This window comes from Sinocyclocheilus anshuiensis, unplaced genomic scaffold (genome assembly GCF_001515605.1).
Source record: "Sinocyclocheilus anshuiensis isolate Anshui unplaced genomic scaffold, SAMN03320099.WGS_v1.1 scaffold701, whole genome shotgun sequence".
NCBI classification, from domain to species: Eukaryota; Metazoa; Chordata; class Actinopteri; order Cypriniformes; family Cyprinidae; genus Sinocyclocheilus; species Sinocyclocheilus anshuiensis.
The window spans coordinates 252,170-267,978 of NW_015539895.1; the positions used below are offsets into that span (position 1 = coordinate 252,170).

The 15,809-nt window shown below is 35.9% G+C and overlaps 2 protein-coding genes across 9 annotated transcripts in view; one reads left to right on the forward strand and one right to left on the reverse strand.

Moving 5' to 3' along the window:
* The window catches only part of LOC107685914 (epithelial membrane protein 2-like), a 16,380-nt gene extending 13,543 nt beyond the window's left edge, over positions 1–2,837 (forward strand). For all 3 annotated transcript variants that reach the window (XM_016482663.1, XM_016482662.1, XM_016482664.1), the window contains exons 3-5: positions 245–341; positions 1,530–1,670; positions 2,608–2,837. In XM_016482663.1, the coding sequence (XP_016338149.1) occupies positions 245–341; positions 1,530–1,670; positions 2,608–2,777 (408 nt within the window). In that variant the 3' untranslated portion in view covers positions 2,778–2,837. The remainder of the gene's footprint in view (positions 1–244; positions 342–1,529; positions 1,671–2,607) is intronic.
* A 2,677-nt stretch (positions 2,838–5,514) lies between these two features.
* LOC107685913 (activating transcription factor 7-interacting protein 2-like) lies at positions 5,515–12,389 on the reverse strand. Of its 6 annotated transcripts, none has more exons than XM_016482660.1 (12): positions 12,223–12,389; positions 11,502–11,593; positions 10,425–10,556; positions 10,163–10,243; positions 9,946–10,025; positions 8,384–8,436; positions 8,235–8,293; positions 8,027–8,069; positions 7,885–7,931; positions 7,724–7,787; positions 7,539–7,597; positions 5,515–7,451 (listed from the first exon to the last, which is right to left on the reverse strand). In XM_016482660.1, the coding sequence occupies exons 2-12, from the start codon at positions 11,589–11,591 to the stop codon at positions 7,050–7,052; spliced, it is 1,110 nt and encodes a 369-aa protein (XP_016338146.1). In that variant the 5' UTR covers positions 11,592–11,593; positions 12,223–12,389; the 3' UTR covers positions 5,515–7,049. The 6 variants fall into 6 exon arrangements, with proteins under 6 accessions (XP_016338146.1, XP_016338147.1, XP_016338145.1 ...); XM_016482661.1 differs by lacking the exon at positions 12,223–12,389 and adding an exon at positions 12,039–12,174; XM_016482659.1 differs by lacking the exon at positions 12,223–12,389 and adding an exon at positions 11,702–11,861 and having other exon boundaries at positions 7,885–7,928; positions 8,027–8,066.
* Between the last annotated feature and the right edge of the window lie 3,420 nt (positions 12,390–15,809).

The following is a 15,809-nucleotide window of genomic DNA, read 5'->3' on the forward strand; positions in this document are numbered from 1 at the left end:
CTGTCAATGCAAGGATGGTCAGCTGTCCTTCCTGTCTCCCTGTTTTACTGTGCATGTGCAATAATTGTTTATGGTTCATTGTACAAGCATGAAAAACATTGTTTAAAAACTTTCTAATAGAAATCGGCAAAGCTTATTTGGATTTTACAAAATGATCTTTAAAATACAGTACCCTGAAAAGGGACATTTCTTTTTTTTTCTCTGAGTTTATATTCTGTCAAAATATATTCTCCATCTTTTCAAGGTATGGTGGGTTTGGGAGGATTACACCTTAGATCTCTGGTATCACTGCAACTCCACAAACTGTTATGATATACCGAACAGTGCAACCTCTGATGCAGGTAAGCCTTGAGCCTTGGTTATCATAAAATCTTAATCAAATATAACCACTGTTTACTTTGGTCTGAGCAAAATGTTGTACAGTATGAATGCTTGTGTTAATGGTATTGTTTAAAGTTGTTTATTGATTAAACCTAGTCAGAAGGCAACACTTATTGCCTCTTGTTTGCAATGTAAATGAGTATAACTGGGGCTAAAGACCAAGGCTGGATTTGGATGTGTTCAATACAGGAAAATGCAAAATAGAAGTGTTTTCTGACAGTGAATTTAGGACTTCACCGTATATTTATTTATTTTATTTATTTATTTAGTCATTTATTAGACGATTTTATCCAAAGCGACTTACAAATGAGGACAACAGAAGCAATCAATTGTAGTATTAAAACAACTAAAAACAGATCCAAAACTAAAAGCTAAAACTTTATAAATACTACCTATACACATTTTAAAAATAAAGAGATTAAATAAAAATGACAAATGCATACAACAACATTTTAAAACTTAACATTTAAATGAAAAACAAAAAATAAAGCTAAAAACAATACAAAATATTAAAGAACAAAAGGTATAAGAGTATAATAATGATTCTAACATAACACTAAGCCAAACACCAAAAAAACAACTACATATATGTGTATGTACAACCACACACACATATATATACAGTGGTGTGAAAAGGTTTTTGCCCCCTTCCTGTTTTTTAAATTTTTTGCATATTTGTCACACTTAAAAGATTCAGATCATCAAACAAATTTTAATATTACACAAAGATAATGCAAGTAAATGCAAAATGCAGTTTTTAAATGATGATTTCTTTTATTAAGGGAAAAAAGCTGTCCAAACCTGCCTGGCCCTACGTGAAAAAGTAATTGCCCCCTAAATCTAATAACTGGTTGTGCCACGCTTTGCAGCAACAACTGCAATCAAGTGTTTGCGATAACTGGCAATGAGTCTTTCACATCGCTGTGGAGGAATTTTGGCCCACTCTTCTTTGCAGAATTGTTTTAATTCAGCCACATAGGAGGGTTTTCGAGCATGAATGGACTGTTTAAGCATCTCAATCGGATTTAAGTCCGGACTTTGATTTGGCCACTCCAAAACCTTAATTTTATATATATATAATATCCAGCCATTTCTGCACAACATTTTCACAAATAAACCTTGTGTCATGTTCTCTTCCTCTTTATTAGCCTATCTTCAGACTGTCCAGGCCACCATGATACTGGCTACTATCTTGTGCTGTGTGGGTTTCTTTGTCTTCATCCTTCAGCTCTTCCGTCTGAAGCAGGGCGAGAGATTTGTCTTTACAGCCATCATCCAGCTCTTGTCTGGTGAGTTCATGCCCACAGCATATATTTCAAATCATTGTTAGCAGTACAATTGCGATTTCTTAGTTACTGTCTATGCACTATGCAAAGAAAATGTACAATCAGCCATTCATTACACAAAATCTCAGGCCAAGAGGGGTCCTGAATCACCTTGAAGTATTTGTACTGTCATGTTCATGACATCTTTCTAGTCTGTAAATTGTCCCAGCTTTGAAGGACTTCTTTTTTAAGATGGACACAGGAAAACGTTTACCATTTTTATGACAAATACAAGTTCAGAACCAATTTGGAGAAAGTTAGCATTGCATCACTTGCTCACCAATGGATCCTCTGCAGTGAATGGGTGCCGTCAGAATGAGAGTCCAAACAGCTGATAAAAACATCACAATAATCCAACAATCATCCATAAGTAATCCACACGACTCCAGTCCATCAATTAATGTCTTGTTAAGTGAATGTTGGGAATGGACTTTTTCACTTGAGGAAGTGTTAAAATGGATTAAGGTTAAATTATTTTGTTTCTCACAAACACGCAGCTTTTCACTTCACATGATGTTAACTGATGCACAGGAGTCATGTGGATTACTTGTGATGTTTTAATCCGCTGTTTGGACTCTCGTTCTGACGGCACCCATTCACTGCAGAGGATCCATTGGTGAGCAAGCAGTGTTAAAACTGTAAATTTCTCCAAACCTGTTCCAATGAGGAAACAAACTCATCTACATCTTGGATGGCCTCAGATTTGTATTTTTGGGTGAACTATTCCTTTAAAGAATTTTTTTTTGTATACAAAAAGTTGAATTTTATAAAAATGTTTGTATTTATTATATTGTTTGTTGAATGTTTAATTTGTATGTGTCATGTAATTGCCTGTGAAGAATAAATACAACCAACCTTGTATTTCCAACTGTAAATTGCCCCTTTTTCCCCCCTTCCACAGCTTTCTGTGTGATGACCGGTGCATCCATCTACACAGCAGAGCACTTAAACTTCAAAGACAAGAACTGTAAGAATGGAGAGTACGGGTACGCCTTTGTTGTGGCCTGGGTCGCGTTCCCCATGACGCTGCTGAGCGGCTTGATGTATCTAGTGCTAAGAAAACGCAAATGAAGCACAACACACCACCTCACTAGCTGCCACCAGCTACAGCCTTAGCCAAGAGACTTTATTTGTAATTAGGGGTTCAAGCACGCAGTGCTGAAACCCTATTGTAATTGTAAGGATTTTTAGGGGTTCAAGCACGCAGTGCCGAAACCCTATTGTAATTGATTGTAATTGTTAGGATTTTTATTATTATTATTATTAGGGGTTCGAGCACGCAGTGCTGAAACACTATTGTAATTGTTAGGATTTTTATTATTATTAGGGGTTCGATCACGCAGTGCTGAAACCCTATTGTAATTGTTAGGATTTTTATTATTATTATTATTATTATTATTATGGGTTCGAGCACGAAGTGCTGAAACCCTATTGTAATTGTTAGAATTTTTATTATTATTATTATTTTTATTATTATTATTCTTCCCTAAAACTGATCGTGCAGCCCAAACCGTAAGGCCTAGAGAGTTGAAACTTGGTCAAAAGGTAGTAGTCATGCTCGCTACCCAGGCGCAAAGAGCCGGCCCAATCGGCCAAATGGGGGCGCTACAGCGCAAAAAACTAACCATTTGTCGTAGACTCAAAAATTTGACATCGTTGCGATCCTTGCGTCAGCCCGAACAAAAAATTTCCTTACACCTAAATTTTCTCTACGACGCACGGTTTGTCCAGAAAATTGAGTTATGTCCGAAACCTACTTTTGCGAACTAGTCCTAGGTTTTTTGCCCGATCGGAACCAAACCACTGCAGAAATATTCTCTGGACACTGAATATCAATAATTATCAAAAAAAAGTAGAAATTTCGATTGTCGTGCGCAACAGCGTGCAAAGAAACGTCTAAAACTACTCCAGTAAAGTACAGATACTTGAAAAATTTACTTAAGCACAGTAACGAAGTAAAACTACTCCGTTACTGTCCACCACTGACCGTAGGTGGCGCTATAACAGTTGAAAAGGCCTCAAAAATACAATATTTGTATAGAAAATGACCTCAAATTACAGAACATGTACATATATTAATAAAAACACTAGATCGTCATATCATATGATAGATCTCCTCATTTTGAACAACTTTGCCTCTAGGACTAATACCGTCAATCAAACTGGTCATTAAATATTCAAGATTATTTAAAAAACCTACTTTTGCGAACTAGTCCTAGGTTTTTCGCTCAATCTCAAAACCACTGCAGTACAATTCTCTGGACCCTCTAGATCCATAATTATCAAAAAAAAATAAATCTCATATATGTACACGAACACTAGATCTTCATATCATATGATAGATCTCCTCATTCTGAAGAACTTTACCTCTGGGACCAATGCTGTCAATCAAACTGTTCATTAAATATTTGAGATTATTTTAAAAACCTACTTTTCTGAACTTGTCCTCGGTTTTTAACTCAAAATCAATAAAATCAGTGCAGTACTATTCTCTAGACTCTCTAGGTCAATAATTATCAAATAAATGTTGAACATTTGCATTTGGAAAACTATAAACCGGTCATTTTTTAATATGCTCTTTACATTGTGTACCCAAAGGCCTAAAATCTTAAAAGAAAGCCCACAATGTCTTTCAAAACTGTGTAAAATTATGCATAATTTCATTGTAAACAAGCATGCAAAATTTAAGAGAGATTGTGCAAAAAAATAACATTATAATAGTTATAAAGGTTAAACACAGTGTTGTATGAGAAATTGCATTTATAACCACTAGATGGCAGTGGAAGACCACTAATGGAATTAAACACATTGGCATTAAAATGCACTTAAACAGTACTGTTCAAAGGTTTGATGAATTCATGCTTAGACAGTATAAAATCACTGTTATAACATTTAAAATCACATTTACTCATAGTTAACCATTTTGTTCATACAGACATATTAGTTTTTACAATTATGCCAGATTATGATTACAGTGAAACCTGAAAATGACATATAAACTCTTAAAAAGAGAAGACTTGCAATAAGTGTTGTGTCACCTATCATTTATTTCAAATATCTATATCTTCAACAAAATGTGTGTGCATGTATGCCTGTGTATGTGTGTGTGTCTCTGTGTCTGTGTGTTTAAGTATGCTTACTGAGTATTAATAAACTAGTTTAATCATTTAATTTCAGTATGTGTGTGTGTTTGTGTGTGTCTGTGAGCATATTCTCCATTTTGGATGTGTTTTACTGTCAGCAATACATCCAGGTTGGTCTAGACCCTAAAATATACCACCTTAAATGCCTCAAAGTGCTTGAACCCCGGTAATTGCTGCTTGCAGCTATATTGATACTTGTTTTTATATGTAGATTAAATACTTGCCCAAGTTAGAACGAAGTAGATCATCTTATTAATCACTGCATACTGGAAACTTAATTAGATTTTATGCATAGTATGTCATTTTTTAACCTTGTTGTGCATAATTTAGTTCTACCTGCCCAGTAAAAAAGCGCTGTGATATAGAGAGGTAAAATAGGGCGTGGAAAAAAAGACAGGAGTGGGAGATATAATACGACATATTTATAACATGGAACCACTATGGGCTCGACATGTATTCATACACAATGCATGAAGTGAAATTGGCCTTATATGTAACACTTAGTGTGTAGCAAATAACATGCTAGTGTGATGTTTCCTGGTCATTATATGTGCCTGGGGAAGAAGTCATTAAACACAAAATCTGAAAATATTGTGCTGCCAGTTCGCTGAGCACTAAATCATACTTGAAGCTGAATAAATTATCAATATTAGTGGCATGATGTGTTCTCGTGTATAGTTTTTTTTTTTTTGTAAACTAGTCTTTTAGTGTTGACTAATTACATTGCGTGTTTTTTTTTATTTGTTTGCAGCATTTAATTTGAAATCACTATTAACATAAGTACAGGTCTGTAGTTCTTTAGGCATTGTGTTTGATTAGGGCACTTGGGATTTATTTTATATTCATGCGAATGACTTTAAGATGGTGGTGTTGGTGAAGCACACCAATGGTTTCAGTTTTCATGTCTAACATGTAATCATTTCGTCCTCAAATCTGCTATGGAATAAAAAAAGCAATTAGCTAATATTATTTAGGCGAATGTGAAGTTAAGCTGTATTTATTAAGACTAACTGCATTGTTGCTGTTAATATATTTTGTAATGAAGTATTTTATCAACAGGCCTGAACATGTTTGTTTAATGCTTAATTTTCAGAAGGTTTTAATGAATATTAGTGAAGGCTTTTGTAATTGGAATGAAACCACAATGGCAGCTTTGTTTTTACATGTCTGACGAGTTGTTCAGGTCAGGTCTGTTTCTGGAGACTGATCCCCACCAAGGGCTCAATATTGTTCTTTTTTTTATCAAATAAATGTATTTTACATTAACAAACAGATGGAGACTCTTTCTGTTGTGATGTATATGCTAGGTCTCAAGAAATGGCAGCAAATATGACCCAAGACATTTCAGTCATGAAAAAGCAAAAAAAAAAAAAAGCAAAATACTATAGCCAAACTATTATTGCATAATATGTACATAACATTTTATGTCATAAAAGCAATTGTTTGACTTCTTATATATATATATATATATATATGTAATTTAGAATAAAATTTCTCATATCGTGCTCATATGTCCCCCGCACCAAACTCCCCCCCCGTCCCGTCCCGTATTGAACCTTGAGAAATCTGATCAGCCTATTTATGGCAGAAAATGGAACTAAACAGAATTCATAACTTTAACATTTGTAAGTCAGAAGTCAGCATTTTTGAGAACGACTGGTATAGTGTTATATTAATTTCGGCAGCAGCATGAAGTAGGATCCTCAAATGTAGTCATTACAGGAAACAAATGCTGTCTCAGAAATGGTTTACTGCCACTTACATTAGACGTTAACATTCAGATTTCACTGCCGTCTATTATGGCTAGTGATTGCTTTGTTGAATCATACCACCGAAAAACTCATATTATGAAGACCAGAGGCAAATGAAATCGGTTTGTAACTTGATAACTAATAAAAACAATACAATACAGCAGCTTCTTTCTTAATACTATTGTGTTAGTGAGATTCATATAAGAAGAATGACTTTCAGGGCTCTCTGATACTTAAAAAAAAAATAAAATCATATTTTCGTCAGAGGGAAAAAAAAAACAAACAGGAAAAACAGCAGCTTTAACTTTATTTGTACCCAACTCAACATGTTTTAAGAAATTGAAATCTTAAATTAAATACTCCAAATTGCAGTATAAAGAGTAACATTCATACCCCTTCAAACCTTATATGAACAAAAGTTTCTACACACTGGAGAAATGTTGCCAGAATCACATTTGTCCTGGTGCAACAGAGCGTATGTCACTGTACGGCCCATAACGGCCAAATATATCCTTCCCCACAACGATAAAGCACAGTCGTTTATCTCCTTTGCAGTCCGACACCTTGCAGGCCATAGGAAGAGGCATGGCTTTGATCTCTCCAAGGCATTTCCATCCTGAAAAAGTGCCGTTTTTGTGTTCATGGGAAACGTAAATGTAGTAGCATTCCATCTCTGCTACATGTGGATCTTTCCGATCAACGTTCCACGCGATGCCTAATTCTTGTGCGCTTCCAATCCGAGCTAGTTTCACCATTGGCTTCTGGGGCAAGTTATAAGAGGCAGCAATAACTGGAAGCTCTTTGGGAAATGGAGTGTCTGGGAATGGATGGAGTTTGGAGTGCCAGTCCACCTTTGAAGGAAAGGTAGAAACTGAAATGTTATGGATGTTATGATATAAACTTACTGATGTAGTAGCATATAGAAAACATTAGCATACCTCTTCCAACTGTACTGAAGAACTGACACTGTCCTCCTCCATAACACTTTGATTTTTTTCTGTTCATTAAAGAAAATGACAGTAAAACAAGGCTTAAAGAATTGTTTATGTCTTGCATTAACCATAATTTTAGAAAAAAAAAGAAACTAACAAAAACAAACATGACAAATTCAATGCCATCATACCTTTAATGGCTATAGGTGGTGTGCTTGAGGGTTTTAATTGTTCTGGTTTCGAAAGTTCCAATTTCTGCAAGGCACAAATGTGGAAACCGAACTACTATGAAACAGTCTGAAAATGCACAGCTAGAATGAGAGAAACCCTGAGTGAGAGAATGATGGTGTACCTGATCCGATGGTTGGGTAACCAGGCCCTCTTCATTCAGTCTGGCTGCTGAACCAGAACAAAAACACACCATGCCCACTAAACAGTCAATACAACAGAGCATTATTTATATCATCATTTGATTTTTATTCAAGATCAAATACCTCTGTCTTCTTCTGTAAGGTCAACAACCTGATTCTTAGACTGCTGAAATGAAAAAAGATGAACAATGGTAATCTATAGTCGCCAGCAGTCTAAACATGTCATCATGAATCACATGAGCCACATATTACAATACTATAAAAATACAAATCCTCCAAGAATAAACAAACGCCAAGTAATTATTAATAAGACATTGAAAGAAACGGTTACCAAACTCTGCCAGAACCCTTTTTTTGGTCTTCTCAATGTGGTCATCTCACAATCATTGTCTATTAGTGCAAAAACAATAATTTTAATGTCACAATATAAATGTTTGACATTTTTGAGGTCAGAATAAACAATGATAATAGCAACAAGACCTGCGGAGGATACTGAAGCGTTGTTACTGAAACACCCTCCATTGACTGAATTTCTGTTAAAAAAAAAAAAAAAAAGTCCTGAAATCAGAATTCTGCACTCCAACAAGACATTTCAATAAAATAATTTTAATAATAATGCAATAATATACATTTCTGGATATTTAATTGTCCATTCACATATCCCCAATTTTTACAACTTGACTGCCCAATGCTCACTTAAAATTAAAAACACTAATAGCACCGATAAAAGAACATTTTCTTTAGCAAATCAAAAAATATTACATCCATTTTTCATACTGTCGATTATAATGTTATGATGCCTAAAGTCACTTGTATAACATTTAAAACAACTCATTTTAATTGTAAGTGTTTTTTCCCCCATAAAGTTTAAATTTCAATATTGGCTTAATGATATAAGTCATAATTTTAAGGGGTCCTATTATGCCCCTTTTTACAAGATGTAATATAAATCTCAGGTGTCCCCAGAATGTCAACTTCACATCAACTGTCAAATGCACTCAAGGTTATGTCAAAAACACACGAAGTTCACATAAACACTCGGACGGTTATGTCTGTGAACATAAACAGCGGCATGTGTATCAGTATATTAGATCTGTGAAACAGTGTCTCTTGGACATGGTGATAACACACTACTAACGCAAATCAACGAGGCATCCCTCTTATCGCTCCCCCTTATCTTTTGGAGTTCAGTGCTTACTGATATAGAGAATTGGAGTGGACTTTGCAGATCTTTTTCATGCACAAACAACAACATTACACACTAAAAGAAGTTGAAAATGTAAAAAAAAACCCCAAAAACATAATAGGACTCCCTTTAATATTGCTGCATCTCTAGCAGATCAATCAAACAGAGCAATGTTTGGGCTGATTTTATTATTAAAAATGTTAATATCTCTTTTTTATTATTATTATTACTACTACATTTAAATCACTATAAAGCGATGCTCTTGTATTAAGAATTTTTCACATCTCAGATAAATTTGGGGACAGAAAAGCCAAGCACCTCCAGTTTCTGTCCATCACACTTGAGTTCTTACAGTGAATCGTGATTGTGGTAATTCAACAATTAAACAGATGGCTAGGATAACAAATAGCTGTAATCAGTGGTTTGAATGAGTATGCTTTGTTGGCCTTGGAACACAAATATTAAGCAGCAATGAACGCCTCTCCATGCGAACCACACTAGTTTATAAGACTGCAACAGCCACACATGAAAGTGAAGAAATGCCACTCGGCATACAGCACCTCAGGGAAAGAAAAGAAATGGAAAGGTGCCAAGACTGGGACCATTGAGACGATTTCACTTTGATCATTCTATTAGAATATCTTCTGATTAAACAGTAAATGGAATATTGTAGTGATTGTCATTCAAACATCAGGCTCGCTGCTTCTGCATCATTTTCAAGTTGAAAGGCATCAGTCTGCACCATGATGTACAGATCCACACCAAAATAACACTGAAAGCCCCTTCAAAGGCCATATTTTACGTAATTGGTGCCACTGATATATTATGAATGAAGTTTGTTATACATCTAGAATACCTGGATATATTGTTTATTAGTTCAGCTGGAGAGATGCATCGCTGTGGCTGCACAGGAGGAGGACTTAAAGGAGGAGGAGACTGTCGAAAAGATTAAAAAAACACAACAGTGATGAGTTATACATAATTACAATAATAAAAGCCAGCTTCATAAATGTCTTAGTATTATTATTATCAAACCTTGGTTCTACAAATAAATCTCATAATCTAGTTCATACCTGAGAAATCCCTAAGGATCTGAACTTTCTGATATATGCAAATATGGCATCTCCCCTTCGTTTTATCTTCCTTACATGAGCCTGCAAACAAACAAACAAAAAAATGATGTAACAGAAATTATGTATGGTGGTTATGACATACTGACCTTGCAGGGCACTACAGTAATATGGATTAGTATATTAATTAATACACATATATTTCAAAATGAAAATCATGGGAGGACTAAAAATACAAATGAACTTGGGAAAGCTGGTCACTTACTTCCAGTTTCTTGATTCTGGCATCGTATCTGGGTTCACCATTCACCTCACCGATTCTCTCCATCAGATTCTTCATCTTGTAGTCAGACTGCTCGACTGCAGTCACAACCTTATCTGAAATAATCTTTACAACCTACCAATAAACAGGTTACGAATGGGGTGAGATCATACGCAGTTCTGGAAATAAACACACACAAGTGTACAGCTGGTTTGTGCACTATTCAATATTGAATTTAAATTCAACACATTGCAGATTAAGAACATGTAAATTAATAGTCTTAATTTTTTTTGCATGGTTTGCTTGGCTGCAAGTGCCAATCACTTTCTACACTGTTACAGTTCATGGTCCCCAATGACTTCCATGGTTACTAACATTCTTCAAAATATGTTTTTTTTTCTTTTCTTTTATTCTTTTATGTTACAAAGAAAAACTAAACTCATACAGGTATGGAACAGCTTGTGGGTGAGTAAATGATGACAGAATTTTATTTTTTGTGTGGACTGTCTTATAGAAAGACAGAACAATAATTTCAACTCAAAAAAAAGTACAATAACACAATTTCAAAAGTTGCTATGTAATAATTAGAACAGAGTACAGTCAGTAAAAGATCTGACCACACTTATATCAAACGACATACTGTAAATAAATTAGCTTTAATTATATGGACTACGGTAGAAGAATATGCACAAGACGTGACATTTTCCAGAATGCTTTTTACCCTAGATGTCTGTTTATTTTATATTAGCTACCTGAAAAAGGGTGGTGCACATTTTGTGACGCTGTATTGAATTTGAAATCTTTTTGGTTGCTGATTGTTTTGACAGAACTGAACTTAAATCAAAAGAATGCCCATTCATTTGAGGAGAAACACTCCGTATTTCAGAGAGTAAATACACATTTACATTAACAGCTCATGAACTGAAAGACAATGAGTTCTGAATTTTGCCAATCCTGGCGTAAAATTAAAAAGACAGTCCTTCCATTTTAAAAACAAGAAGACAAAGACTTATAAATCCGTTGACATTTAATTAATATTGTTGGAGAAAAACATACAAGGGACGTAAATGACAAACTTGCCTCAGATCGAGGGAGCTTGTTCGCCTTCTGCCCACTGTCTTGAACCATGTGTAATGTTCCAGAGTCGTCTTCATATCTGGACCTTTTCATACCTGAGCAATAAAGATACAACGCTCATTTCATTTCGAATGATCAGCAATTACATTTCATGATGAAAACCAACCAAATCTGAGATGGAATTAAATCATTAGTTCTTTTACCACGCTCAATGTAAACATTTGTACTTCGTTTCAGATTAAACAGAAACCTAGATTCAATCGTAGCCATTGTATTGATCTTTACTAATACAGAAAACAAAGCATGTCATCGAAGACAATCCTGTGCTTTTTATACATAAACACATCTACACTTAATGAATCAAACAACCCGGAAGTGACGTGCTTTAACAGTTTACTGCAACAACAAGCTCTCTGGTTACAAGCAATGATAAATGGTCTTTCTTCTGAAACGCAAACTACATTCGACGATGATGAACCAGACGCCACTAACAATTTAAACAATGAAAAGTTTAAGCAAGGTACAATCCATATTGCTTACTAAATCAGTACGTTTTCTATCACCACACAAGCATGCATAACGCGTTTTGAAAACCCACTGACTCTGGCGCTTGCCATACAACGCGCGTAACAAATTCCAAACGGAGCCCGCGAATTCTAATGTCTGACGCCGTTTGCTTTGCGTCCTCCCAACAAAACGAAAGACATTTTCAAAAACAACCCACCTGCACTGCTTTCCAACTTAAACAGAGTACCGAACGCGTCCTAACTACTGATCAGCTTAGTATGTATTGTCCCTACAGGGGATTTCCTGTTTCTTTAAATAATATAAGTCCCGCCACGAAAGGCAGTGGGTAGCAATGCCCGCTTTGTGAATGAATGGTTCTTTTGAGTCGAATCTTTTCAGTGAATTAGTTGAACCGGTTCACAAAACTGGTCTAGACGATTCGTTCTCGAATGGGACTAATACTATTATTTATTATGTCTATGGGACTAATAATAACGTATCGGTCAGAGCGGTTCTCGAATCATCAGCTCACTGACTCACTGAACTAAGAACCGACATCCATTCGTAATTAACTGAGAATCGGAGTGAGCAGATAGTGGGGAACATTGATTCGGAGTAATCGAGGATTTCACTGATGGAGCGACAAATGATCAAGCCGAATAATAGAATTTACCCAAGATGATTGTATGACAGTTTTATTTGTTGTTATTTGTATAAGTTAAATTCAAACGTCTTTGTAAAAAATAGTATTGTACTTTAAATGCAAACAAAATTTAGTTTATACAATAACACATTTTTATTAATTAATTTATTCATTCTGAACATTGTATGTAGAGAACATATTTCGCGTGATGACGCGTCTGTAAAGAATAACTGAGTCACTGATTCTTTGGTTCTTTGAAACGAACTGTTCGAAATGGGAATAGATGCGCAGTGCCAATAATGTTTTTTTTTCCCTTCTCACGCTCGTATCTCTTTTTACCATTTATTTATAAGTTTTACTCAACTAGCATGGGGTTTCGTGTAGAATAATGATGGTCGTCTCTTATTTTTTCTCTAAATTGCTTAGCTGTCTGTTTTTTTTATCTACATTAACTGTTCTCCTCAGTTTGGTCAGACACGTAACATATCGAGTAGGCCTAACGTTACTACAGAAGCTCATAAACACATGGCAATGAACCCAATGGGCTCTACGCACTTCCACGTTTTTTCCTCTGGATGCTTATTTACATCCGCTGCTGCGCCGGAAGCCATTGTTCCTAACGAAGAGCTTTCAAAATAACAGAGAAGAAGACTTTTCAGCTTACAAGAACTTCCCCAGATTACTGTAAATGCTGTTCATCGTGTTGCGAGTCTGTCAGCTGTCACACCAAAACAGAGAAGGACATTTTCAAGTGTTTTAAGTTACAGCCACAACTTTAGGGTGAGTATTGTGTTGTCATCTTCAAGCAAATACCAAGAATTAATTCATATGAATGTTTACAGGGCTATAGTAAATGGCTAGTGGGCAAACTGACGGAATATATTTGGCCAATATCTCGCCTTAGATGATACTTCCAATTTCTCCCTTACTGTCCGTACAGGACACAAATATTTTGATGAAAAAATTACTGCAATTCACCAAAAAGTTTTTTTTTCATGTTCCAAAGGTTGTAGTACATTACAAGATACAAGACTGATATACTACAGGTGAGAGATAACTACTAAGCCCACTGTAAAAACTTTTTATTTCTTTTAGTATTGTGATTTAATTCTTTTACCTTGATCTCCTGGCTCCATTTCTTCTGTACCATTTTGATGGGATCCCCATCCCACACCTTCTTCTGCGGCCAGATGTACTCTTTCTCTTAGGTCTTTGCATTTTCTCGTCCAGATCTGCCATAACCAGTGACGTTTTTTTGGTGTGTCATCATTAAATAAATCTATGGCAAGCTGGGACCATACCTCTGAGGAATATTCAGTGTTTCTATTCAAAACATCAGCTTTCTGCAGCTTGTTTATTAGAGAATTGATCCCTCCTTCCTTTTTCCATTGATCTGATCTTACAAGTTTTTTGCCTTTTTTATATCTCCCCATTATACAGTGTGAGAGATCCAAGTCTGACTGTGCCGATCTGGTCTTACTAGATTGTCCATCAGAGAAATGAAATCTTGGATTGTCTGTGGTCATTATTTCATCTGACCAGCACCTTACTGTTTCACAACATTGTCCTGTGAAAATTCGCCTGACTGTGAGAAAGTATGTGTTATCACTGTGTTTTGAAAATGTTCTCTGAGTTGACGTAGACGCTTCAACCTTTTGTGTGTGTGTGAGAGGCTTTGGGGGAGGAGAGGATGGCTCCTGTTAGGTTAACACCTGGCACCTCTGAAAGATGTACTCATGGCTGTAGCCAGGGTTTGGGGTGAGGTTAAGAATTATGCTATTATAACAGATCTCTCACGGATGAAGGCTGCGCGTCCACGCCTTCACTCACAGCTCTCTCAAGCCTCGTTCACTCCCCAGCGTTTCGAAGCGATTGTTTTAATTTCACGGACTCTAAACATACTTGCAAACTGTATAAACTGAATTACACCTGCAGAATTGACCTAGGTCCGGTGACCTAGCTGGTTATACGGGCATGGTTGTACTGACCATATTAAGAAGACAAGTCACGTAGAGATGTTGACCTGTGAAATGTTTGGGCCATTTTGTGCTCAAAGTGGAATTGCTACTGTCACATTGATAATCTGTTGAGATATGTTGTGAACTGTAGGCCTATGTCCTTGTGTGGATATTTTAAAAGTCTATCTTCACCTTAAAGGGATAGTTCACCCAAAAAGGAAAATTACCCCATGATTTACTCACCTTCAAGCCATCCTAGGTGTATATGACATTCTTCTTCGTACGACAGCGGAAGTTAGAGATTAAGGTTTATAAAGTTGTAAATATGGATATTTTTCTTACACAAACGCATCGCGTCGCTTCAGAAGGCCTTTATTAACCCCCCGGAGCCGTGTGGACTCCTGGAATGGATTGGTTCAATTTTTTGGACTTCAAATTTTGGGCTACCATCCACTCCCATTATAAAGCTTGGAAGAGCCAGGAGGTTTTTTAAAATATAACTCCGATTGTATTCGTCTGAAAGAAGAAAGCCATATACATCTAGGTTGGCTTGAGGGTAAGTAAATCATGGGGTAATTTAGATTTTTGGGTAAACTAACCCTTTAACCAATCTGAATAACTGCTTAGAAAATATGTAATTTAGTTTTATCTGTTAGCATTAATACTGGTGTATCGCATATGTAAACAGGATGGCCTACAAACTCCTCGAGAGCTTTTGCTACAGTGCAAGTTGTAAAATCTTTATTTGACCCTACAGAGCATACTACAACTATGTAATCTGTAACCTTAAATATTAAAAATGTATGAACATTAAGCTGTTTTTAAAAATAGTCCATATACTGGTAAAAATGTATGTGTTTTAACTGCCCAATAACAAATTGTGATATTCTGTACTGTACTTTTGCCTCTTATTAATTTTTTTTATCCTAAAAAAATTGTTAACTCCACAGCAAGCAGAGCAAATTTTCTAACTCATAGGTTTCTTTTAAGAGATTAAGATCCTTGGATCCTTCAATCCTCCTGTTTTCAATGTGAATATCAAGGTTCACATGGCTCTTATCTGAGGCCTGTGGTAACTTTCCATTGTTATGCATACTTTGTTTGACGAGAGGGGGGACGTATAAATTTCTTCTGGGAAAGACGGGCACAGTCAGTGTATGGGAGCTGAATGCGCAGCGACATGGGCTGGACGATTTGAATGAC